Source organism: Strix uralensis, chromosome 11 (genome assembly GCF_047716275.1).
Source record: "Strix uralensis isolate ZFMK-TIS-50842 chromosome 11, bStrUra1, whole genome shotgun sequence".
Lineage (NCBI taxonomy): Eukaryota > Metazoa > Chordata > Aves > Strigiformes > Strigidae > Strix > Strix uralensis.
In genome coordinates, this window is record NC_133982.1 from 18496164 (window position 1) to 18521983 (window position 25820).

The 25820-nt window shown below is 45.8% G+C and overlaps 1 protein-coding gene across 4 annotated transcripts in view; it reads right to left on the reverse strand.

The window, feature by feature from the left end:
• NTRK3 (neurotrophic receptor tyrosine kinase 3) overlaps window positions 1-25820 on the reverse strand; it is a 216315-nt gene that overhangs the window by 119963 nt on the left and 70532 nt on the right. For all 4 annotated transcript variants that reach the window (XR_012630407.1, XM_074880480.1, XM_074880483.1 and 1 more), the window contains exons 9-11: window positions 24623-24646; window positions 23700-23770; window positions 21834-21936 (exon numbers count right to left, since the gene is read on the reverse strand). Coding sequence is in view for 3 of the 4 variants with exons in the window: in XM_074880480.1 (XP_074736581.1) it covers window positions 21834-21936; window positions 23700-23770; window positions 24623-24646 (198 nt within the window). In the remaining variant the exon portion in view is untranslated. The remainder of the gene's footprint in view (window positions 1-21833; window positions 21937-23699; window positions 23771-24622; window positions 24647-25820) is intronic.

Sequence of the window (25820 nt, forward strand, 5' to 3'; positions counted from 1 at the left end):
CCCTCACAGTCCAACACACAGCAGACATCACAGGCATCAGATGAAAACAGTCCTCACTCTTCATGCAATCAGGAGCATCTCTCATCCACAGACATGGTGTAAAACTTTTTGATGCAATGCTCTTACTGTTGCTGGTATGCACACTCCCTTCACCGCTACAAAAAAAATAAATCCTGTTTTCTGTTCCCCCTGCTGTCTTACTTTCATATCGACTTTTTTGTGATCAAGGAAATATAACCCTAAAGACAATGCAAGGACAGGGGTGTCGGAGCAAAGGAGATCAGATTCCAATTTACTCTCCCCCATTCCTTGTATGAATTAAAGATAGGTCAGCAGTAAAAGCTTTAATAGTAGAAATTAAAAGACAAATAAAGGGGTTTTTTTTTCATAATTAAAGATGTGATCAACCTACAAAAGTCACACACACAGGACCCTGCCCTGCTGACACCTAAAAGGAGGTTTCATACAGATCTCAGATGTCAGATCACTGCCCATGCCATAGTAGCACCTCCAGTGCCGAGAAACCAGGGAGCTTTGCAGGGGCTTTAGGTGCCCCCTGCAGAGCCAGAGGCACAGCACAAGTTGCCTGATTCCCCACCTCCTACATTTGCTTGGACGTAGGACTTCCCTGGGAAGAAACCTTAACCATGCACAGCTCCCGTGCTGCTGACTCCCACGGATGTGGGTTACCAGGAGGACTCCATCCCTTCCTCACCCCATGCCAGCAGGGCAGAAATATCATTGCATAGAAATGGCCAAAATGGGCCATTAATCTGTTCATGCAATTCAGGAGCTGGGATATTGGATGAAAGGGAACATCAGGCTGGTTTGTGGACTTAGACATGTCCAAGCTAATGCAGCAGAGCATGGTTGTAATTTGTCATATGCCACCTAGAACAGAGCTTGCACTGCCAAAATGAGTATTTTTTAAGAGGGGGTGACACAGAGGAAAACAAGCTTGAGCCCAAGTGACTTCATGTCCAAGATTACAGGATGCAGCTTGCTCCAGTCTGTGCGCTGTACCTTGGTAATCTTGAAGAGTTGCACTTAATGCTGTGTATATGAGAACAGCATATTCTCTGTGTGCAGCTCAATCTCCTTTATCAGAGTAATTTGCTTCCAAAGGCCAATTCAAAGACCATCACCATAGCATTACACCAGGGGAGCGCAGGGCAGGACTGCACAAGGCTATCAGGTTGCAGGCTGGGAACATAATCAGCTCCAAAAACCTCCAAGAGCTGCTCATGCTGTCCGTCAGCACAGAAATAAATCATTGCTTGTGTCTTTATCCACACAACATCTTTCTCATTTTCTTCCACTTGATAGTTCAAACTCAGCCAAATTCATTAGTTTAGGTCACGTTTATGGATGACACACGCTGTACAGCCATGAAACAAAAAGCAAGCTTGGCTCTTGGGTGCAAAATATTCTTGCTGTGTCCATTGCAGCTGAGGTCATGAGAAAAACAAATTCATTAGGACTTAGCTGGTGCATACTACAGCTTTGTTTCCAACCACAAAACATTCCTCAAAAACAATGACCAAGAAAGCGCTGTTGCTCTTTAAATGCTACGTTTCCCAGGGGTAAGCATTGGGTTATTGACCATAGGGAAGATAGGGAGAAAGCTTTCCTTCCTGTTTGAGGATTCATTTGGCTGTATTTCTTCTCTTATCATAAGTTATATTTTTTCTTATATTTTATTAAGGCATCTAGAGGCCTTTGGGAATGGATGTCCAGGACTAAAAAAAAAAAAAAAAAGAAATTAAAAAACCCCAACAGGATCAGGATTGCTGCTTTCTACATGTAGATTTTGTCCAGAATCAAGACACAGCTCAGGTTGATCACCCTGCTGACTCTGACCCCATCATCTTGATTTCGGACACTCCCTTTAACAAAGTGATGAGAAAAAAAAAAACCTCCTCTCATGCTGCTGAACACAGCTGAATATAGCTCACTCCTCCTGCCCCCTTTGTAAATCACTGGGATGTTGTCACTAATTATCAGGCTCAACAAGTGAAATTGTGCAATTTGCTACAGACATGCTGGAGAACCAATGAGAAAAGCGGGGCTTGGCACAAGGAGGAGAGGGAAGAGTGGAGGAGCCCTTGGGGCAGGGTGTCATGGGGCAGCCCCACACGTGCCAGGTCCTGGCTCAGGAGGGGGTCCCACCAGCAGTGGTGTTGTGTTTGCATTTCAGAGTGTTTGCTTTTTTTTTTTGCCTGATGTTTACTTCAAGCATCGCACTCTGAGGGCTTATAAAGAGGATTAAGTGGTGAGGAGGTCTCACAGAGTTAGGAGGAATTAATCAAGCGGTAATCAGAAAGGAAATTAATCTGAAGAGTTAATTAATCAGCCAAGGCAGAGAGACTGCAGCCAGTCGTCCCTATCACGCCTTCCAGGTTGCTATTTCATGCACCGGCACGGCAGCAGGGAAAGGAGAAGGCGGTCTGGGGTGGAGAGGATGCCTAGCCACCCCTCCACACTTTCTAAGGAGAAAGCAGAAGCCCAGCAAGGCCAGGAGGTTTCCATACCCCCATCCCACCACACAGGGACCTCGGTGAGGACATCTCCACCCACACACCACAGGGTGAGCACTCATCATCTGCACCCCTCAGCTCAGCTCAAAACTTTCCAAAGGCTGAAGTATCCCTTTCAGACTCCTCCATGCTCCTCTTACCTCTTTTCTTTGGAAAAGAGATCTAGGTATGCAGCCTACAGGTTTTTGATTGCTTAACTGATTCTATACATCCCATGTTCTCCTTCCACCATCCTAAATAGCCTTTTTTTTTCTCCATTATTCAACTCTTAAATATGCACCACTGGGGATCACTTCCCCTTCACTCTGGTCTAGCTGAATTTTATATATTTAGCTTTTCTTTTTCTTAATCTTTTCTTACAATACATTCCCTACAGAACCTCAATCATTTTAGGTGCTCTTCTCTGAATTCCCTACAAAAGGCATGAGGCAGAATGTTTTGCAAATTTGCTCTTGTTCCTTCTGGACTGCGTTTTGACTGATGCTTATTTCCCTTGGAATGAAACACACCCTGCACAGGCTGCCTGATTGGGGATGCTCAACCATTACAGCCTGAAGCACTTGGAGGAAGAAAACTCCTCAATTCACAGGGGCTGCAACATGACACATCTTTGAACTCACAAAACCTAGGCCAGTTTGCAAAGACATCTGAAATCTCATTAACTTCACCATTATTATTATTATTAGACTCTTTTTATGTACAGAGTAGACATTTTAATTGCCTGGATGTGGAGAGCAGCTTCTATTGTGTGTTTTATAGACCGCAAGCAAAGATTAGTCTCTATGTGCTGCCTACAACCTGCCTCCAGGGGGGTACAGTGGGTTCAGAGTCGAGCCCAGGGTGCAAAGGGTTATCCAGCAGCCCCAAAACAGCTCCTTCAAAGCCCCTTCTTCAGAAAACAGCAGAGCCTGTCCCTCCATGTGATCACCCCACAATCATTGAGAGGTGCTTATTGACACTGCTGCCTTCTGAGAGATGATAACTCAAACGCAAGCCAGCTCGGTTCGGGCAGGGTTAAATATCCACAAAACAACTGTGTCTTCCTCCAGCATCAGCAGCCCAGGTACATGCCATAGTGATTAAGGAAACAGCAGACAGACCAAGGCTCATCTCGCTGAACCAAGCACAGACAAAATGACCTGCCTGGTGCAGGTGGTATCATTGCCAGAGGATTCGGGACATGAAGGAAGCATGCATTGAAATAGACTATCCGCATAAAAAGTCTTATTGGATACACAACCTTCTCCCATCCAAACTGTGTCAAAATAAAAGGAAAAAAAGCTGCATTTCACAAGAAATGACCTGTGGAGCTGAAAGCTGGCCAGGGGAGGTTGTGGTGTGCAGAGGTGATGAATGACTTGAGAGAAACCAGCTGCAGCAAGGAGGCTGGGTGGGGGTAGCAGGCCACTCTCAAGCAATGTTCTCCATCAGCAGAAGGCCCCATAAAGTAGCTACAGAAGCGTCAAAGGAAACCGCATACACTGCACAGCTGCAATAGCCATGTAACCCCTTAAAGCATTCATTGTCATCTCATTCCCTTCACACCAGTTTTATTTCCAAGGAAGATTGGGAAGAGCTGCCTTCTCTCCTTGAGCAAATGTCACCCTTGCACAAAAAGCTCCCACATCACCCAAGGCTGTCCCTCCTCCTAAACCATGAACTCATCTCGTTTTCCTTTTGATACATAAAGGCTATTTTCACACATTTTCTAGAAAAAAACATGACCTCAAGAAAAAGGGGAAAAGGCAAAAACCTACTGCTGTTGCCTAAAACAAAGCTAAGCTCTGCAGAGTCCAGAGGGACTGGTGAGCTTCTCCTGACACACACACATTTCTGGATATCCTGACCCAGAGAAGCAGCTCCCCATGGATGCTTCTGAATAGGGAAAACCCTACTCCTCTCCCACCCTGCCCTACACTGCCTGTCTGCAAACTGCTGGATCCATTTAATTATAACCCACTTCTACTGTGACTGCCAATTATAAAAAATTGATTTTAATAATTTATAGCCTGCCCAGCACCACAGCACTGTGACCACCCACAGGTATCCAAAATGCTAGTTCTGATCTGGAAATCTCTCCATTCAGAGCCAGGGTCTTGGATACTTCAGCAATTGATGCGTCTCGGTGTGGTACCCCAAGAGCTGAGATAAAAGAGATGCTGCTGCTCTTCTCCACGTTAATAATGCCACAAGGAGGGTACATTAGCAGACAGCAGCTCCTTCCTTTGAAACCTCCCTCCCCTCCTGGCTCCAACAGAGACTAAGGAGTGAAGATCTAGTCCCTGGGGGCGTTTGCCACTGTGCTTTGACTTTTAGGGGTGCAGTGCTTTTGATTCAGGCTTTTCAGGTGGCAGTTCAAAGGAGAAGGCATTAACCCCTTGCACAGCATCTGAACCCACTGTAGGAGGATCCCACAGCATTGCCTGCAACAGATCCCTGAGTCACACAGAGCTGGAGATGAATAGATAAAACACACCAGGATAAACTGAAAGAATAAACACTGTGCACATACACACAAATATGTAAGCTTGGATATAAATACGCGCAGATAAACGCACACCCTCTCAGATAATACTATCAAATGCATTACTCCCCAAATCCCTGCAGAGCAGACGACCATCTCCAAGGTCATATTAGTGTGGAAGTAATGTAATCCCATTACCCAGACTCCTTCTCCCTCTCTTAGTTTCTATGTTGATGTTTGCTCTCTTAATTTTAAACACCAGTTGTGTATCTTGTGGCCCAGCCTGGGACTACTTTTCTCAAATGGTAGTAAACACATGGCTTAATTCACTCATTCTCCGGGAAAAAAAAAATAAATAATGCTTTTCCTGCATGAAATACACGTGTCCTCCAGTGCGATGATCTACGCTGGGTGTGCTGAAAGCTGCCGTAACTAACTCGGGCTCGGGGAACAACCAGAGCACACAGAGTGGTAAGCAGAAAATCCGTACATGCTGCTCTTGTCGGGAGAAAAATATCCAAGTGGCACGTAACTCAGCTGCCAACAACACACCCCGTGAGTCTCCCCGGCGCCGGGGATGCAGCTCAGTGCTTGTGCTAAAGGGTATTTGCTAATTCCCCAGGCAAGGGAGGTCAAAGCAGCCAGCAAGGGAAGCTCCCAAGAGAGAGAGGATGGAGGATAGCACAGGCAAGGGCCACCACAGCCCCTCTGCCCCATGACCAGCAACACTGGTCTACACAAGCCCTCTGCCAGCTTCTCCAATTAGTTTGTCTTTGGAGCAGAGAAATATTTAGAGAGTAGGGCCCTCGGGGTCACAGCATGCAAAACCTCTTGGAAATTTGGCTCCAGTTCTCCAGTCCAAGCCTTAAATCCCCCCTATGTTGGATGCCATCCTCCTCTACTCTCCCAAAACTTTCCTAACTGCTCTACAAATCTTCCTGAAGTTCATGCCATTGTTCTTTGTCTATTCACCTTCTGAAAACATCTCTAATCTCCCCTTTTTTCCTTTTGCTGCCTGCAGAAGGCTGTGACAATGTAACCTCGTTCACACCTCATCTCTTCTAGCTGACACAATAACAACAAAGTTTAATAATAACAATCTCCACAAAGAGCTCGGTGAAAGAGCTGGGAAGCACTTCTCATCAGCAGATGCCAGACTTCTCCCAAAACCCAAAGGTGGTCAACATGCACTCCTGCTCTTCAAGGAAGATGCTCAGGACAGCATTTCAGGATGCTTTTACCCTAAGCATGCTTTCATCTTTGGATCTCCCACCCTTTAACCAAGTTTGATGAATGTCCCCAAGGCTCACTCTGCAGTCAGTGGTGAGAGACACAGCTCCAAATGCTTCTGCATCTGCCTCATGAGGAACCCACCCCTCCCAGACTGCTGTGGAGGGACTCTGCAGTGATTAGTCTCATTAAGCCCCTGCAAAAGCTACTCCAACATCAAACTATCCAAGGCAGACTTGTTAGCAGAGGATAAATGAAAATCCAGCCTTGGTATTTTAACAGTCTACAAGGTGTAATTTCTGCTTGGATGGCCCTTAACCCTTTCACACCCTGGATGGCTCATTTAGCTGCCAGTCACAGCAGGGAGCCCGTCTCAGTCCCCAAGCCCATCTCTGTCCTCATCACGACCACACAAACTTACCTGCTTTGAGTTACTGCGAGTAAAGTCCTTTTTCCTCTAGCTAATGAAACATTTTATTAAGTACCATCCCCTGCTCCCATCATACATACCTCAGCACTCGTTAAACATTAAACCCAGGATTGGCGAAGGATGTTAGAGGAATTTCAGTAGGATTTGTCTATTAATTCCCTTTGCTACTTTTTAAACTCCTATGCTTAGAAAAATGCTGACACACATGTCCTTCTCAACAGGTAGCCACTAATGAAATTATCCACCAGCTGCTTTTTCAGTAAAGCTCAGCTGATCTGGTAAAAGGAGCCACCACCACCCCCAACCCCACACGTGCCCCCACCCCACCCCCCCACCCCCGCCCCTCCTGAAACGTACCACTAAGATGGTATGTGGTATGTGGTATGGCTTGGAGCTGCTCTCACAGTTGACAAAGGCTGGAGCAGAGGTACATCACCGGGTCCTCACTCCTCCAGAAGTGCACACACAGCATCTCCCCGCCTCCCAGCCCACATTTCCCACGTCTGCAGCAGAAGGAAAAGCTCAACCACAGCAAAAGCCTGATCTCTGCATTTGAGATACGCCCCAGAAAAAGGGATAAACTACCTCAAACAGATGAGGGCTGCTCATTTCTTTATCCTCTAGGAGCCAACATTTACTAGAAAAATTTCCCTCAGCTTATGACTTCTAGGAGATTATGTCCTGATATCCTGAAGACTTTCTTTGGTACCACGATGCATTTCACCCCCTCTGCTTCAACAGCTGTAGCACAAGGTATGAATGCAGGCAACGCTGCCTGCAGTGCGCCTGCTCACTCAGAACACATGCAAGAGTGTGCACACCTATTTCCAGGCTCTGGACTGATGAGTTTAAACTCAAATATTCAGTCCTGTAGTAATTTGGGAAGGTGCTGAGATAATTTTGTTGAACCTGATCTGAGCATGATGGAGGCATGAGGTTAATAACTGCAGGCTGCCACATGGTTCCCCCTACTCTGCACTAGCATAGGATGACCTTTGGCTCTGGAGAGATGGGTTTGTGTATTTTGCTTTGGTTTTATTGCTACCTGATCAGGCCAGTTGTATGTACTTTCTCAATAATTTAAACTGACAGAGCCGTGCTGGATTCTGTATCAACCAAACCTCTTTATCAAGGCAACATCCTTCAGTAGAAAGTCTCAAGGCCTGCATCATGTTCAGTGGAGCCATATCTATGGGTCACGTATCTCCCATAGCTACTGTGCTTACTAAACTAATAAAAGAAATCAAGATTCAACCACCAGCTTTCCATCTCCCACACCGCTAACCAAAATGGGAAACGCTTGCTTCTCCCTCCTCCCTCCAGCCTCCTCCTGCCTTCCCATTCACACCCCAAAAAAAGACACCAGCACTGCCTTCCCTCCTTCTCTACCACTCATGACATGCCAGAACACTTAGGAAATCATTAGCGCAAATTCCAGCCAAGATTATTTATCCTTAAAGAGCCTGCCTGACAGCAAATCTCCCTCCAGCCCTTCCTGGGCTCTGCAGCTCAGTGCAGATAAATAGGCACTTACCGCCAGCTACTAACAACTTCATAAAGCATCTCCCTACCTTTATTCCCCTGCGATGCCTGCACACACGTACATGCACACACACGCTTGTTTCCTCCTTCCCTACTTCCACCCCTTGGTAAGGGTGACATGCAGCATCAGGCTGTCAAATAAGTGCCTGGGCTGCTGTACCGTCTCTCCCTCATCCTTCCATATCCTCATTTCTTCTCATCTTCCAACTGTAAACTTCACATCACCTTTGCATGTCATAAAGTGCCATGCTGTCCCAAACACACTGTAGACAGTGATGGTGCAAGGGCCGTAAAGTTTTCAGAAAACATGCGTGTCATAGAAGAGAGCTTGGAGGTCCTGAAGCATTCAGGGCTTTGTATGTATGTGCCAGCTTCTCACTGACATCTGAAAGTAAAATACTTGGAAATGGCTCCTGGGAAAAGCTCTCAAGTGCTGGGTTCAAGACTGAAGGTTCTCCACTAAGAATGGAGGATGTTAAGGGTCCTGTAAGTTATCATGAATTTGCACAAAAGCCTGATGTCTTTGAGAACCACATAAAATCTAAGGGTAAAGCCGTATCCAGGGAAAAATGTATAGATTTTTACCACTGGTTGAAAATCAGGATTTATCCTCAAGGCACAGTTGCAGGCAACACATTACCTCCCTGCCTGCATCCAGGAGGGTTTCAAAAGGCTGATATCAAAGCAGGTTGCTGCACCACGGTCAGCAGAGCAACCAGGAATTTGAACAAAGGTATCTTTTGCAATAAGAGAGCTCACAAAGCTTTCTGCAAACTGTCTAGTAGAGGAAAAAAAATGCCAGTTTTTGTCTCATCCAAATAATAAAATATAATATAAAAAAACACCAGAGAAGTATCTGGCAGGCATTCAAAGGCCCAGTAGCACGCGTTAGTAAAAGGCTGAATCAACAAAATTTAATAGCACCTCTCCTCTTTTAACAAAAAAACAGAACCTCATTCCTTTTTGGCAGATTAACAAAAACCTTGCCCATGTGACTGGTCCCAAAACCACCAGCTGAAACCCTGGCAAACCTCTGGCAAGAGCAAAGCCAAGTGAGATGCCCTTTGCTGAAGCATCCCTAAACCCAATACAGATTTTAGCTTCTCTTTTGGGATGCACTTAGGTGAGTTTTTTTGGTGTGACCTGATCACATCAATTTCAGCAGAACATAAATCGATGCCTTTACCTATACATATCAAAAGACAGGAAAGTGCCCTGCTTCACCCTTACAACTTCAGTTTTAATATGCCAGGGTGGAATACATGTGCTTTGCTGATGAGGGGTTTTGGCACATGCTGACATTCCATTAACTCTGATATCATGTTAATAGACAGTACCAGCCAAGAAGCATTACTTGAAATCTTTAAGCTGAGAGAATATGCCCAAATCACTCCTAAATACACTAGTAGCATAATAAACTTAGAAGAGAAACATAGTGAAGACCATATGTTTTGTTATTAAGAACTAAATAACAATATAAAAAAGGGGAGAAAAATCTAAAATCCAGCTGCCCCACAGCCCCAGGGTGGAAGGGGATTTCTGAAGACACCCAGAAGTGAAATCAGGCTGTATCTAATTTCAATTTCTATCACAACACTTTAGATCAAGGGAGATGGAGAGTAAACAGGAGATAGAAGAACTAATACTCTTTAAATAAACAAACAAATTAAAAAAAAAAACAGAGAAAAAGAAAATTAAATAATGGCCAAAACAGCTAATCAAAGTCTTACTGGAAAATTCAGCAATATTTCCTCTCTTGGTCCCATGTGCCAAGGGGACAGACCTGCAGCAGTCTATAGCAGGATGCTGAGCAAAAGCACTCAGCAGCCCAAAAGGCATGAAGTGCTATTACCAGATGCTGCTACCAATTTAATTCCGGGATGAGAAACTTATCAAGAAGTCAGACGTACTGTAAATCTGTAAAGATATTTCCCTTTATATGCACGTATGTGTACACAACTTGTATTTGTTATCCTGGCTGATGTGCAGAAGAAATTCATAAGCTTAACTTTAAATTTATAGTAAAAATTCAAAGAAACATTAAGAAAAAAATTATTTAAGAGCCTAAATGATAGTGGAATTGAGAGGATGAAACAGTTGGTCTATAAAAACAAATCACGCTGAACTACCTTCAATGCCTTATTTTCCCCTGATTGAATTACAAAATTAGTCAATGAAGACTGTAATATATTGGGGCCTAGTAAAATATTTGATAGCGTCTCAGGAAAAACTTCCTGAAATTAATTCAAACTGGCTTGGATACGAGCACTGTCATACAACAGTATTAATAATAACAGTAAATTTGATTTATGTGGCTCTTCCCTGCTAGTGCTGGTCTGGGTGGCACACATATGGCAAAGCTTTAAGCCAGAGAGGCTCGCCAGGGGGACTGGTGTTAAGGCTGAGTTTATTTAACATCTTTATTAAGTATTTGGAAATGAAAGAAAACCCCAGAATTAGCTAAGCTATTGATACATGTCTGTTTAGGGGCAGGGCAGGACTGTAATAATTTTAAAAGCCACCATTGATATGGTGGCTCAATGACTGAGCAGGGCTGGTTCCTTCTCACCAGTTCCACGACCTTCTCATAATTCAAGTGGCACCAAACATACAAAGTCACATGGGCAGTGCATCCCTTAGCCAGCATACACGGGCAGAAGTAAGAAAACGAAGATGCAAACTTCAAAAACATTAAAGAAAAACAAGTTTTGGAGCTAAATCACCAATTTACTGGGAGGCAGAAACCTAGAAACCAGTTAATGTCCAAATGGGCTGGTGGTGACAGCAGGCTGCAGACAGGTAATGAGCCTGCAAGGAAGCAGGACCATGCTCTGCACAGGGAGGAGATGTCCCCATCGAGCACCAGGGGACCATACGTGGGGTAACCCCCAACCCTGTCGGGTTACGGGGCCAGGAGCCTCCCCCACATGCCAAAGAAATTCAGCAAAGGCAGAAGGGCAACAACAGAAAAAAATACGATGACAACACAGGAAGGACTGTGCTGGGATGAAGAGGGTTTGCATCCACGCCCTTGCTTATCACTACAGGAAAACCCAGCTGCAATAACCCCAGGGAGAACCAGCAACGCTGAAGCCAGGGGATTGGGCGTAAGAAGCATGTAATGAATTAATATAAGACATCTCTCTGTCATAAAAAAATATATCATAGCTTAATATGTAAGACCATGCTAATTATTACCCCCAACATCAATCAGAAAAAGAGCACATCGCTGCTACGAGCACTTGGGATGAAGACATGCTTTGCTTATTTGCACAGACTGTGCACCTGCTGATTATGGGAAATTCTGGCTCTGTTTCCCTCTTCCCAAAGCAGGACTGAAGCTGGAGCTCAGTGGAAGCACCATAGCCCCTGGGCCAGAGCCAGGACCATCCCTGGATACCACGAAAGGGTGTCGAGGGGCTCCTGAGCAAGAAGCAAGCAGACCCGGCCAGCAGCACCCGCAGAGCCCTGCAGCCTGGGAGGAGAAGAGGCAGAAATCAGCCCATCAGGATGGGGACCAGCAGCTCCGATCCGCCTCTCTGTGCTGCATGGTGAGAAACGTGTCTCAGCCCAAGGACAGCAGTGGCTTTACCTGCCTCCCGGAGTGCCGGCTCCACTTAGCGTAATGATTATTCAGCCCTGTCAGCAGATATGAAACCAATGGACACAGCTCCACAGGCAAGTGCTTCGAAAGCCGCCGAGACGCCCCTGCTCACAGGTTTTCGTTATCCATCTGGAAAATTGCGGATGTCACAAGAGCTTTTAGAGCATCAAGATGAAATCATCTTGTCAGCAACAAAAGGGCCAGTTCTCCCCTGCCCCAATGGCAGCAGCTGTCTCAGCACCACAGGCTTCTGCGTGAGCAGCCGGCGTTGCTCAGGACTCCAGTGCCGCCAGCACTGGGGAACCTCGCCGGCACACTGCCTGCCCTGGAGCTACCACGGCACTGGCACCTCAGCCCGTGCCACATGAATCTTACTATGAAGGAAAACCACCGTGAAGGAAAACAATGTTTTTCCTCTCACACTAATTCACAGCCTTTTGTCTGACTCTTGACTGTGTTAGGCTGGGAAGGACTTGCTGTTTGCTGGAGAGGATGAAGCATACCCTGGGACACAGAGAAGATGGAGATGCAGGCTCACTGGCACCAGCAACTCCTACAGCTGGTTCAGGTGGGATGAGAAGTAAGCCAAAGTTTTTAATCCAAAATTCAAAACTCATCCATTTTCTCTGCCATAACTGTATGGTTTTTCACCCTCTGCGGTTTTTGAAGCGGCTGCACTGCTTTGGCTTGGGTGTCAAAGCCAGATGTGGCAAAAGCACACTGCCAAAGGCCATGCTTCTCAATGGAACTCTGATCAAAAAATGGCTTTTTCCTTTTCTGTGGGGAAAACCCCTCTCTGGTCACAAAGTGAGGTCTTTCAGCAAGATCAGGGGACAGCCAGCAGAGCCACAAAACCACCCCAACACCAGGGTGTGTAGGATGCTGGGCTGTGGCGTAAGGGTCCTGATGTGAAACAGTCCCTTCTAGAAGAGGCTGGTAACTCCTGCAGATGCTGGGCCAAGGTGAAGTAAAACAATGAAGAAAAACTTTTCTGCAGCTAGCAGGTTCCAACAAATACAGGGAGCAAAGAGGCCGTGAGACACAGAAGATGGTCATAAGCACCAGCTTCACACTCTTCTCACACCACAAGCCTGAGAGCAGAGGGGAGATCCTGCAATATGGCCTGAGCGGGGAAGCAGAGCACGTTGAAGGCTGATGACTGGGCTGGAGTGAGCTTTTGTGGGTGCACTGGACATCATTCCCAGTATGGTGCCCCTCAATGCACCCTGATGTCGGCAGTGCCTCATACACAGAGCCCAAAGGGAGACATGGGGCCAGTTTATGTGGCCACTGGCAATGAGATCTCCTGGGTCCCTTTCCTGAGTGACAAGTAAAGTTCAGGGTGATAGAGCATCCCATCCTCCTTCACCATCCAGGTGCTATGGCACCACCTGAAGACCACTCTCCCAGATAGAGATTGGATTATAACCCTGCCCCTCAGACATAAAATATGAGAATCCAAATGTGATTTATTCCTCCTGTGCACAAAATATTATCCAGCTGCCTTTGTGTACAGGCATTATCTTCTGGTCCATTGATTTTTAATAGCATAGTTGTAGATTGAAATGAGATGCCTGAGCATCACATAGGGTTCTGCACTGCTCCCACCTTCATCAACAGACGCTAAACATTGGTGCTGATGACAGAGTTTCTTGGGGCTGTCCAGGACACAGGCAGGCTCATTGCACCACAAGAAATAGAAGCTGGAGATGGAACAAACCCATCAGATCATCAGATGCTTCAGTACTCTCTACAATTTGCTTCCTCAGTGCTTTTGCCAGTCAAAGCCTGAACAGCCTATGACAGCTCCTATCCATTCCCTTATTCTGCTGCCTCCAAATTTCTAGGCATTCCTTCAAGCACATTTAGCCCAGGTTCAAAACCAAGCAGTACCATTCTCTTTCTTCTCTCCATTTGCCTTCACAGCTCCTAAACACTTCCCTTGCCAGTCCTGCCATTTACAGTGCAGTCACCTATCCCTTGACCAAGAGTGATGCTCTCTTGCTCCAGGGTCTAAGGACAGAGTGTCAGATTTCAGCATCCCTGGCTAAACACCGCATAAATGAACAACAATCGTAGAGTAAGTCATGAGGAGAAAGAGGTGATGAACTCACCAGGGACATCCTCCCAGAGGACCATTTATCAGCATTAACAGTACCAAAACCTTTTTCAAAGAATAATTGGACAACTGCAGTACAGAAAAACTACAATTAAAATATTAAAGCCCTTTGCTTCTTCCCACACTGCCCTGCACCTTATTAAAGCCACATCAAAGCTGACACTCAGTTGTCTGGTTGTTGGCTGCCTTCAGAGAGGCACAAGAGAGTGCACAGGATGCAAGGCTTGTGGAGATGACGTCTCTTCATCAGACTAGTCATATTAGTTAAAAAAATAGCCTATCCTGCTGCCGTATGTTGTACTTGTTCTGGACATAAAAAGAATTATTCTGGCTCTGTGCTGTCATTCCAGCATCTTTCACTAAAGCAAAGCCACGTGAAGACAGACGACAGACACCATCAGACCCAGCACCTAACACAGGTTGGAGTCATGGAGGCAAGAAGGGGGCAGGCAGGAGCATCACTGCCATGGAGAGGAGGCCCCTGAGGATTAGCACCTTTTGCATGGCCCTTGGGGGAGGCTGCTCAGGTAACTGAGCCTGGGTAACTTCACAGATCTGCAAAAGGTGTATGTAAGCAGTTGGGTGAGGAATTGGGGTGACTCAGTTGCTCCTGAACGACAAGTGGATGAAGGACATCTTCCCAACCCTGCGGTGCAAGGGAAGCAGCCATAGCTCATTCTTACCCTTTCTCTCCTCAAGGTTGTGCCTACCATGTACACAAAGGCAGAAGTAAGCACAGTGCCACAAGCAGCAGGGTCCCCAGCACTGCCACTTGTTAAAGCTTTGCTGGTGGAAAAGCCAACAGTCTGAGCCTGGAACATGAACAGCTTAAAAAAAATGATTAAAAAAAAACCAAATTTCAACATCTTTCCACCACCTCAGCTGGGAGTTCACATCGTGACAAATCACAGGTAAGATGAGGGTCACTTGTTCATCTTTTGATACTGCAAATGTGAGAGCTGCTTGTGAAAACCAGCAGTGAGACACCTGCTAACGCAGAACTGCCCCGAGCAAACACCGACCATGCCACAGGGCTCCTTCGGGGCGAGGGGTACACCCCCCGGGTACAGCACCAGGATGGTGACCAGAGCAAATGCGTGCACCTGGGAGTGAGGGAGGTCACACCCAGGGAGGAAAAGCCTGTAAGAATGTGGTGTGAAGGAGGCTCAGAGCTTCTCGGGTCACCTGAAAACTACTGATTTGACTTTTTTTTTTTTTAACTGCTTTTAGGAGGTGCCTAAAATAGACACCTTGGTTTTGTAAAAGCAACTGAAATAGATAATGGCTGATCAGCACACTTTACATTTCCTTTATAAATAATCTACTAATAGTTCTGGGAGTAGGAAAATGTTTTATTTCTAGATCTAAATAAATCCTGATCTTCTGCTAACGATTTCTCCTGTAGGGTCATTTGATGTATCTCTCCAGTCCCTCTGGCTGTATCTCTCCAGCCAAGGGTGGCTCCTTGTTCCTTCATGCCATCTCTCAAAGCTTTCACCAGACTAACACCACCTGGGACAAAAGGACAAGGGGTGTGAGCATTAACTGCCAGTGAGAGAGAGGATCTGCCTTCGCAGAGAATAGAGGCAGAAGCAGGTGTCTTGTCACAGCACCTCAGGCGAGAGGTGGGATCTCTTGAAGGCTTGCCAAGGAGCACAAGGCTGTGTAGCAGCTTTCCCTTGCTGCCACCTTACCAGTTACAGACTGCATGGCTTAGCAGAGGGTGAAGCACTTATCAGTTTGAAGAGCTTTATGCTATATCACCTTGAAGGCACTAAATAAATAAATAAATAGCACAGCTTGCACTTCAGCAGAGTATAAACAGACATTTATAGAAAGAAGCCCCAGTGAAACCACATGCCCTTTCAATCCACTTCCCAGGCAAATAAAACCAAGTAATATAGCGCGCAAGTATATCAAGGGGCTTTTCAAACAAACAGAAGGATACCAACAAGGAAAAGCCCCACTTCCAACAGCCTCATGCAGTCACTCTGTTGTGCATTTCAGGGGGCTCAGCCCTTCGGCACCGCTGGGGTCTGTGCATTGCACACCCAGGCTCAAAGAAAGCAACAGCAATTGATTTCCATTTCCAGTTCGTTAGTATGGCTCAACATACATCACTGAGCCCCCATGGTTAGCCGTGGCTTTTAAGGTATGGCTGTTTCTCTCCTGTAGCCATGCCAGGCTGGCTGATATTACTTTGCTCTCTCTTTCTTCCTGCTCCCACTACATGGCAGGCTCCCAGGAGGATGAAATGAAAGGGCCCTGATCACAGATTTCTCCTGAACAACTAACCCTTAAGGTGTAGGCTCTCCAAGATGCAGAGTGTTTGTTCATGCCTATACAGCTGCAACAAATAATCAGGGGAAAAAAAACCAACCAGTGCATGATTATAGCCAGACTTGCCAAGGCAACATGGGTCAGAATTAAGCCTCATCCTAAAGATAGGTCATGGCTCTCGCATATTACTTTTTTCCCCCCTTTAAAGCTGCAGCAATAATTGCATGAAGGAGAAAAGCCAAAAAGAAAAAAAAAGATAAACAAAAAAACAAATCAACAAAATCAAAAAGCCAGGCACCCGAGATATCTTTGCAGGAGCTGGTCCTCTTGAATCAGCACCCTGGAATTGTTCTGCAATCGACTCAGCGGACAGTTACCATCTGTTTATGGAAAAAAATGTTAATAACCCCCAATCATAATCAAATAGGCAACCACTTTACTTTAAGCACCTATTAACTAATGCTAAATTACAATGGAACAGCTCTGCAAGTACTTCTGACATCCACATGCACATCAGCAGTGCCAGCACTTTGATCAGGGCTATTAGAACAAATACCAAAAGAACTGATAGCGATGTGATTCCTCAAACATTACAGAAAGCGTGGGCAGTACTTATTTGCTGTTCTGTCATTTCTCCCCCACCTCCTTGTTGTTTCTGCCTATTCAGAAAAAAAATATGTATATGCATGTGTACAGATGTACACACCACCCACCACAGCTGACCCTGTGAAAGCCTGGTCCCCTGTGTTTTGTTTTTCTGTCCAAGGCTGAGCTTCCATATGGATTCTCTGATGCCCAGAAAGGCTCGAGGCATTTCCACCAGTAGGGCATCACTCGAGTTGTCATCCTCTATTTAGCCCCTCTATTTCCTTGATGCCTGTAAAGGCATCTCTTAAGTCCTTTCCCCCTCTCCTCTAGGTGGAACTGGCCAGCAGATTCAAAAGCTGCAGCAGAGAAAGGGAAAAACCGGGAAGGCAGAGCTCTCCACACGCACTTGCATCTGCGCAGAGAGGCTGTGAGATCACACGCCTTATTTCTTTAAGAAATCAGATTAAAAAGCAATCTACTCTTTGCCAACTGTAACCAAGTCTGAACCATTAGCTGGCACAGTCTCCACCCAAGGAAGAAAACCTCATTTGGAGAATGCAAGTAGTTTTTAATCTCAGAGCCTGTAAAATAGTTCATCTCAGCAAAACAAGTGCTCTTGTCTCTGAATTTTGTCTAACATCTTTTCTCCCCGTATTTCAGCAAACTCAATTTGTCTTTTATTTTTTTTGAAGTTGTGCAGCACCACGAATACTTCACACACATACACACAAGCACCCATCCATTATCCTTAGGCACTTGCAAATGTAACAGAAAACAAGCAAAAGGAGCACATATTTCAGTCCATCAACCTAAGCATTTACATGGCCTCCATCACTGTGACATCCAAACATTTTGTTAGTCCCTTGACTTTTCTGTGCCATTATTGCTGTTTTATGAAATTTCATTTTTGTTAGTCCTGGGACTTGCCTGTGGCTTTTTTATTAGATTATGAAATTTCATTTCCTGTCATCTGCTGGAATTAAACTTTGATCAGAAGACACAAGCTTGCAAGGCTTGTGGTGACAAGCCTGACCCCAGAAGGTAAGGTATAAAACCCTCCACCTCCAGCGGGCAGTCAGGGAACACGGGACACCGAGTCCAGAGCTGGAGAAGCAATGACCGAGCGCAGTATGCTGGGCTCCTTACTCCCATGTGGTCTATCCCACCTGTAAAACCCATTCCCCTGGGACACAGCAGTAATCAGAAGGGCCCTTCCTCCCAATTTCTTGATCTGTAAGATCCTATTCTTCTTCCCACACTAATACAAGACTTTAAAAAGCATCTCAGTTTCACCTCTGGATGCATCACCCTTTAGCAAGTGGTTGCAGCCCATGTCTGCAACTTCAACATGTCTCAGTTTTACATTCACTTTTCCCAGCAGTTTCCCCTCCACTGCCTCCATGTTGCCCATGTAACACCACGTTTCACAAAAAAGCTCTTTGTTTGCCATTTTCCTGCCACCTCCACCACCCCAGCTCCCATCATCCCCCAGCACCCCCAGCTATGGGAGCCAAAGTCAACAAGCAGCCAGAAAGGGGATCTGACCTCCGCCATCCCATGTTCATGAATGCACTCTCCAGGGGGAGCAGGGAAAGGCGAGGGGGATGGCATGGAGCCAGCCTCTGTGAGCTCAGCCAAGGGATGCCAAGGAGCCAGGAGCACAGCATGACTCCCCTTCACAAGGAGCTTTTGTTGATGCCACTGCTCCGGCCCTTTGACAGCGCACTTGGCAGCACAGGCTTTTCCACCCCTCGGCTGTTGGCTGTATCAGTAGCCAGGTCATAACCAGAGCAGTGGCTCTGCCAGGACTCAGGCAATGCTCTGAGGGTGTGCTACCAGCCAGAAGAGGACAAATGTTGACACACCATCTTCTCATAGTCCTCCCCCAGTACATGTGCCCTGTCAGACAGTGACTTTCTTTTCAGCAAAGGCAGCTGGGATGTTGGACACTTGAGAGCCTATTAGTCCACTTTTAGGACTGGTGGGCAACCCAGCAGGCTGGTCCAAGGAGACTTTCCAGCCCAACATGACATCCAACCTTGTCAGTCCAAGTTCATCTCTCTCTCTAGGAGATAAACCATCTGCTTAATGCTAGGAGACACAGAAGGAAAAAGATGTGCTCAGACTCACGAGGTGCTGTGGGTAACGTGTCCAATATGAGCACACAATGTTCTGCATCCGTGACAAAAACAACAGGAAAAACCTGCTCCTGCAGGCCTGCCAAACTGGGATTTCAACAAGTGGCAGCATATCAGCTGGCGACAAACAGCTCCTGATTCAGGGAATGATGCACTTTCCCAAAAAGAACTCAGGGTTTGAATTTTTTTTCTTAGTAAATGATAACATGCTGGGTGCCATACAGGATGGCTTCTGCACAAGAATTAACCAATAATGAGGGACCCAGAGGAAAGTGCTGGCTAAATGAGATTTGGGGGTGGTTGCCAGCTGCAATGTCCTGAACAGAGTGCTAGAATAAGGTAAAACCTGTATGTGAGGCCCTGGAAAAGCAGCTCAGGACCACTCAGTAAAGTGATTTGATGATTTGGGCAAGGGCTTCACCCCATGAATAGGAAGCCTCCAGGGAGAAGGAAAGGAACAGCAGCCCATTAGCAGAGTGAAAGAGGAGACACCAGGGAAAGAGACATCCAGGATGCAGAAGACAAACACAAGCTTCAAGGTATCATTGCCAGATTGAGACCATCCTCAACAGCTCAGCTGAGACCACAAAGCAACCTAAGGAGAGAACAAGGCTCTGGACTCATGGACCTGCTGAGCAGCAGGGAAGGAGAGCTTAGAAACTGCATTTTGGAAAGCATGGAGGGGACTGTGACATTTCTTGTGGGGGTGAGAAATAAGTCAGCTACAGCTGCCAGGGCAGACCATAGCCAGGGTACCACCAAATATTCCAGCCACTGCAAGTGAATGGAAGAGTTGTATTTGTGTTGTGGATGAAAAAGTGGTGAGGTTTGGTAGCAAGCCTGATGCAAAGAAAGGAGATACAGGCTAAAGATGCAAAGCCATGCATGGCAGTTGACAATGGTGCTATGGCTAAACAAAAAGGCATAGGCAGAAGAGACACTGGGGAGAAGCAGGAGGCTCAGAGCAGGTAAGGCCATGTGCTAGGGAGACTATCCACAGGGCAAGAGGATCTGCAGCCTCCAACAGGGAGCAGAGCTTAGGCAGTATGAGTAGGATGCCCATGGTGGTGCCTATGACACTTGTGACTCATTAAAGAGCTATTTCTCTGGTTTTAAAGATGTATTTAATTTCTGTCGACTCCATCTCTCCAAGCAACATCAATAAAACTTCTAGAAACTTTGTGGTGTTGTGGTTTCATATCAGAATTGGAAGAAATACAGCATGATGAGGAGGAAAACAGGCTTTTCTGGCTGAACATTTTTGCCTCCCAAAAACTGCACACACAAGGGCCCATCACAGCACCCCTCTGGTTTCTGGGAATACAGAAAATCCACTAACACACTTTATCCAAACACCTCTGAATACATACACACATCTGTTCACCAAGACTGGTTACTCACGTAAGGTTCACTCCTCTTTGATTCTTCCACTACGGTCAGAAGTTACTTTCCCTTTTTATATTTGTATCTCTAAGCCCCATCAGTGGCAAATGCCCAAGCACTTCCAAAGTGTTCTGACAAATCCCTCCAGAAGGCACGTAACATCATCCCAATTTTACAGATGGGGAAATTAAAGCAGAGACAGAGGTTAAGACAGTTAATTGCCTACGGACACTGAGTCAGTAGAAGTGCTGGGAATTGATCCCAGGAACCATGTCTTCCATTCCTCTACTCCACCCACCAGTCAGTACACCCTACCAGATGGTTCTTATCATTGGACATATGGACTAAATATTGCTAAGTTGGTGTAGAAGATTTGCTATTTAATTAAATGTCCTGTCTTCTATCTCCATAGGATGCACAGGGGAAGCTCCAGCCAGAAACTCATCTGGACCCACTCAGGAAATGTCTCCATAAAGCAAACAAAGCCCTAGGCAAGCACAAGAAACGTTCCCAAACCTATCAACCTGCCCTGCAATGCATACCCCAGCAAGGCCAGGAAATACACTGCGACTCAGGAGCCTCAGAAGCAGCTCATGTTTGTCATGGCCTGGCTTCAAACAGTGTATGCATGAGCCACCAATTAGCTGAGAACTACTTTGTCATATGAAGGCTCTTCCTCCAGCCTTCACTGGGCACCACCAACGCTGCCCAACTGGATATACCAGCAGTCACAAAAAGCACATGGCAGAGTCATCTACTTTCTTCTGGCGTTAGCTCTATCACATGACAGCACTGGTATTGGTAGGACAGAGGGACCAGTTCTGCCTGGCAAACATCAGATGCCTTCTTACTTTATAGTCACTACCAAGGACACTTGAAATAGCTCCTAACATGGTTATTCATGACACAGAGGAGGACACCTTCCAGCAGAGAAGTAGCAGAAAGACACCTTCCACATTGCTGAAAGCCAGGTCAGCAATTGCTTTCCCAGCAGGGACCTTACAAACTTACAGCAGTGTCTCAGTCCCCATTCAAAGACAGACACAGAATGGGTGCACCTACCTTTCCAACAGAACCCAAACCAATTTCACATCCTTTTCCCCCTTCGCACCCTGTGCTCTGCACCCAGTGCAACACAAGGGGAAATGCATGTGTCATCAAGTCCACAAAAAAGATTTCAACCAAGAACATGCTCTCCTGAGTACAACTCCCTCAATGCATGGCTGGAGGGAGCAGGCTCAAAGGTCTTCTGGGCAACCTGTAGATGCAGTTATGTACTGATGAGGAAAACACACATGTACTTCTACTCAGCAGAAGCACATACAGGTGAAAACCACCAGCCAGTATATCTTTGTTACTCTCTCAACAAGTAGAAGAGGGCTGGACAACATTCTCTCCAGAAGATTTGCACCAATACTGACAATGTAGGAATAAAGCCACAACACCTTTCCATGTGTGCTATAAGAGCCGGACAATCCTGGAAGGTGCCTCCTGCTAGAGGAAAGAAACTGCACGTACCTTTCATCCCAAACTTGGACCGCCGGCCATACTTGTTGATCATAATAAAGAGGACGACCAAGAGGACACAAGCAAAAGCTGCCAGCCCAACTGCTATGGAAACCTGAAAGAAAAAAGCCTTAGAGTCAAGACAGAGGAATTTAGGAGTCTAGATTGGAAACACAGCACCTCCTTGCCCAGTTAACCTTTCCATAGGCTCACACCATCTGCTGCAGCCCCATGGATATCTGCTAAAGCAAAGGGCTCTGGCACAGCTTGGAAGCATCACAGGCTGTTTGCAGGATGGGAAGGTCCGGTATCTCCCTATCAGCAATGCTGTTCTGGCACCAGTTCTCCCCAGCCTCTCACTCCATATATCTGCAGGGAAGGAAGACCTCTGCTCCAACGCCTGGGCTCTCCCTTCACTGTATCACATCATGAGCCTCCATTTCTGACATCACCACTGTGCCATGATGTCACAACACTAAAGCTATACTAACCTGAGCTGAGAACACACAGGAGCAGCAGAAAATTCTTTAGAAAGAGCAACTCTGCTTCGATCTAAACACCCCTCAGGACAAAGAATGAGGGAAAATAACACACCACAAAAAGAAAACAGAAGAAATTAAGTAGAACTGTTCTGGGTTTTTTTCCCCCAGAAAACATTTGGTTTTCCTAAAGCCTCTAATGGTTCCCTGTTTATTGTAGTTTTTAGTAGTAAACATTTATACTACAACAGTGTCCAAAGTCCTTCACTGGAACTGTAGTTCCACTGTGTCAGTGTACAAGCAGAGAAAAGAAAACCTCCTTGCCCTAAAGCGTTTACAATCCCAGGCTTATTTTAATATTTATGAATATTTATTCCTTCAAGTCTTTACTCGAGATACTTTTATTGCATTGATGTAAACAACAATTTCTTTGGCATTTGTCCAATTTTTCTCCTGTACTGGGTCTTGTGATGCATTTAGACTTTGCTTCCTTTTACAAAACTGTATTCTGCTATAATAGAAAATACCTCATTTAACCGAGAAAAAGTAATTTCATTTTGCAACCCTTTTCCCTGACCTTGATACATTAGCTACAATATTTTAAAATTTTTTATTTTACCACACTCTATTTTCATCCCCCAGCTTGTTTTCTGTGCTTTATATTTAATAAACAGTGCACATTATTACTCCAGTCTCACTGTTCAAAGCTTTCACTTCAGTTCTAGGGGATTTTCAGTTGGATGAGAACTGAAACCAAGGTGGATTAAGTTTTGTTCATTCTGTTAACACCTGGTGGGTTTCAAGATCTTAAATCTTTCCCAGAATTAGAGCAATTGTGTAACATGCTAATTTTTTTTCCCAATAATTACACACATTTTTTTTTCTTCTTCTACCTGGATTCTGCAGAAGACAGACAATGTTGAGATCTGATAAGCTGTAGGCTTTCTTTCCTTTTTCATTTTTGGCATGCCCTGCAGAGCAGGAGAGAGGGCAAACTGGCATTGACAAAATTGAACCAATCTAAATCTGAGTCCCTCACAGGGCTAAACTTAACAGCTCAATAATAGTATGAAACACGCAATTGTCTGTTTGTTTGTTCTCTGGGTGCTACTTTTTTAGAGTGAGAATTTCTGACCCTGCCAGGAGCAACTTCATAGGATGCCTTATTTTCAAAGAGCTCTCTGGTTTCACACTGCAGACCTAAGAGGATCAGATGGTTTGTGTCAGTATTTTACTTGCCTGACACAAGCGACAAAATCCTTTTGATTGTTGTCTTGAGTCATAAGAGAAGAGATTTTCCTTGCAAACATCTCAAAACAGCACAGGAATGTAAATACTGAGTCATCAATAACAAGAAATGCATGCAAGCCAGTTCTGTAGAGAAGAGGACAGGACTCACCCCAAAAGTGTCCTCCTCCGGTTTGTGGGTCACAGTGATCGGTGGGGTGGGACTCACTTCATAATCACCGACTGAAACCAAAACACCAAGACAGAAGATTCAGCATGGCTCTCATGGGACTGCCAAGGCACCAGCACATTCCCAATGGCAGTGTCTGACCTAACAAGATCCAGTTCACCCCTAACAGAGGCTGCCACTTTCTATTTCAGAAGGCATCAGAGTCAACCATCCGAGTTTCCTGTGCACATCAGCAGAGAAAACACAGACGAGGACAATGCTGATGTCACTCCAACCTTACAAATGTGAAACATCTGGGTTCCTGGTGTCTTAGGGTGGGGTGGCCTCCACTGCTGAGCCATGTCCTAGAGTTCTCAGAAATCTACTAGGCTAAGTAGGGTTAAAACACAAGACTGACTCCAGCAGAACTTGATCCAAAGAAACAGTTACTTAGGTGTTTTTTGGAGGGGAAAACAAAACAAAACAAAAAAAAAACCACACAACAAAAAAAAGAATCTGCTGAGGAAACACTATAGAAGTTGAGTCCTCCTTCTCATCCCAGTCCACACTAGAATGCATGTTATAAATGGGCCATGACACCCAACTCCTTTGGGGATCGGCCAGCCTGCATCTAGTTAAGACCCCTTCCACTACACCACAACCAACCATCATTTCCACTATAGGACCTTCTTCAGGATGTCATTGGAGGGAAATGTGCATCTCCTGGGCTCTAGAGATTATCCAGCCGATCAAAAGTTCCCCAGACATCTTGTTCATGCATGAGGAAGCCAGGACCTTGTGCAACCTCTGTCAATTTGCTTTTGGCTTCCTGATTTTTTCCTCCAGGAGCATGTCAGTCACAGAGGGGCAGGGGGAACCACAAAAACAAAACACCCACAGTACGCAAAGGGCAAGGAGACACTTACTTGAGACAAAGTTGTCTGTACTCTCTGTGGAAAGGACAAAGAGAGAAGCAACACCGTTAGCAGTACAGCAAAAGGAGAGTGGTCTCATTCCCAGCCCACCTCAGACACACTCCACCACCCCAAAGAGCCCAGGAAACCAAATTTTCATATTTTGTCCTGTTGGGCAACTGTAACTGGAAATTGCAGCACATGTACTAGCAGGACATGCTGGAGGTCAGGATGGAGAGCACAGGGATAACTGTGCAGGGCCCTTGGTCTGAAACAGGAGGGGAAGGATGCTACTCTAAGGCCAAAATGGAGAACAATTATCAGCATGCTACCCAAACTTTTGAATGGTCATTAAACAATCCTGCTTTCAAGCAGGCGAGCAAAGCTCGATAGACAAATGGGGCTCAGCAGGATGGAGGCAGAGGGGAGAGAAGCAGATTTTGCCTTGCATGGCAGTGTTCACCCAAGGACAAAGTCCTACAAGGATGAGGACCAGCTCCCAGGGAGGAGAGCAAAGCCTGGGGCAGGGGGTTAGAGGAGACCTCCTCTGACCTCCTTTTCACGAGCCACTCATAAAAGCTAACAACATCTGAACTGGACATGGAGGCTGTGGCTGTCCTAGAGCTGCCTCTCGCTCGAGACAGCCACACCAGTCCCTGCTGTCAGCCTCTTGACTGCGCCAGTCTATTCAGTAAAGCTCCTTCAGCTCCAAAGGCGGCCAAGGCCCCAGACGATGAGGTCTAAAGCTCTCAGTGACACTCAGTTTACATAGCATGAGAATAACGTCAGCTTTCAATTCACTCGCCCATGTAAGAAATTGAGCCCGATATTAACTGGAGTTTACACAGCTTTGCTGGCAGAGGGCTCCTGGAAGGACGCTGAAACATTCACACTGAAGTATGGGTGAGGTTTGGAAGGGAAGCGTAAAACAACCCCCGGGTGACAAACACAGCTTTCCAAACCAGGGGAAAAAAAACCTGAAAAAATATTTTTGTTTCAAATCAAGCAGAAGAGTAACTTTCCTTGGCTTTTTCTAGCAAGAAGGGGTGGGGGGAGGGGGGGGGAAGGAAGAAATATTTCATTTGGAGACTTTTTTTTTTTCCCTATTAAAGCAGACATAGTCTAGTCATAAAACTCTTGCTGCTTCTACATATTCCCCTTTCCATTTTTCTCTGCTGGACTAAGCAAATTCAACGGAAACCCACGAAAA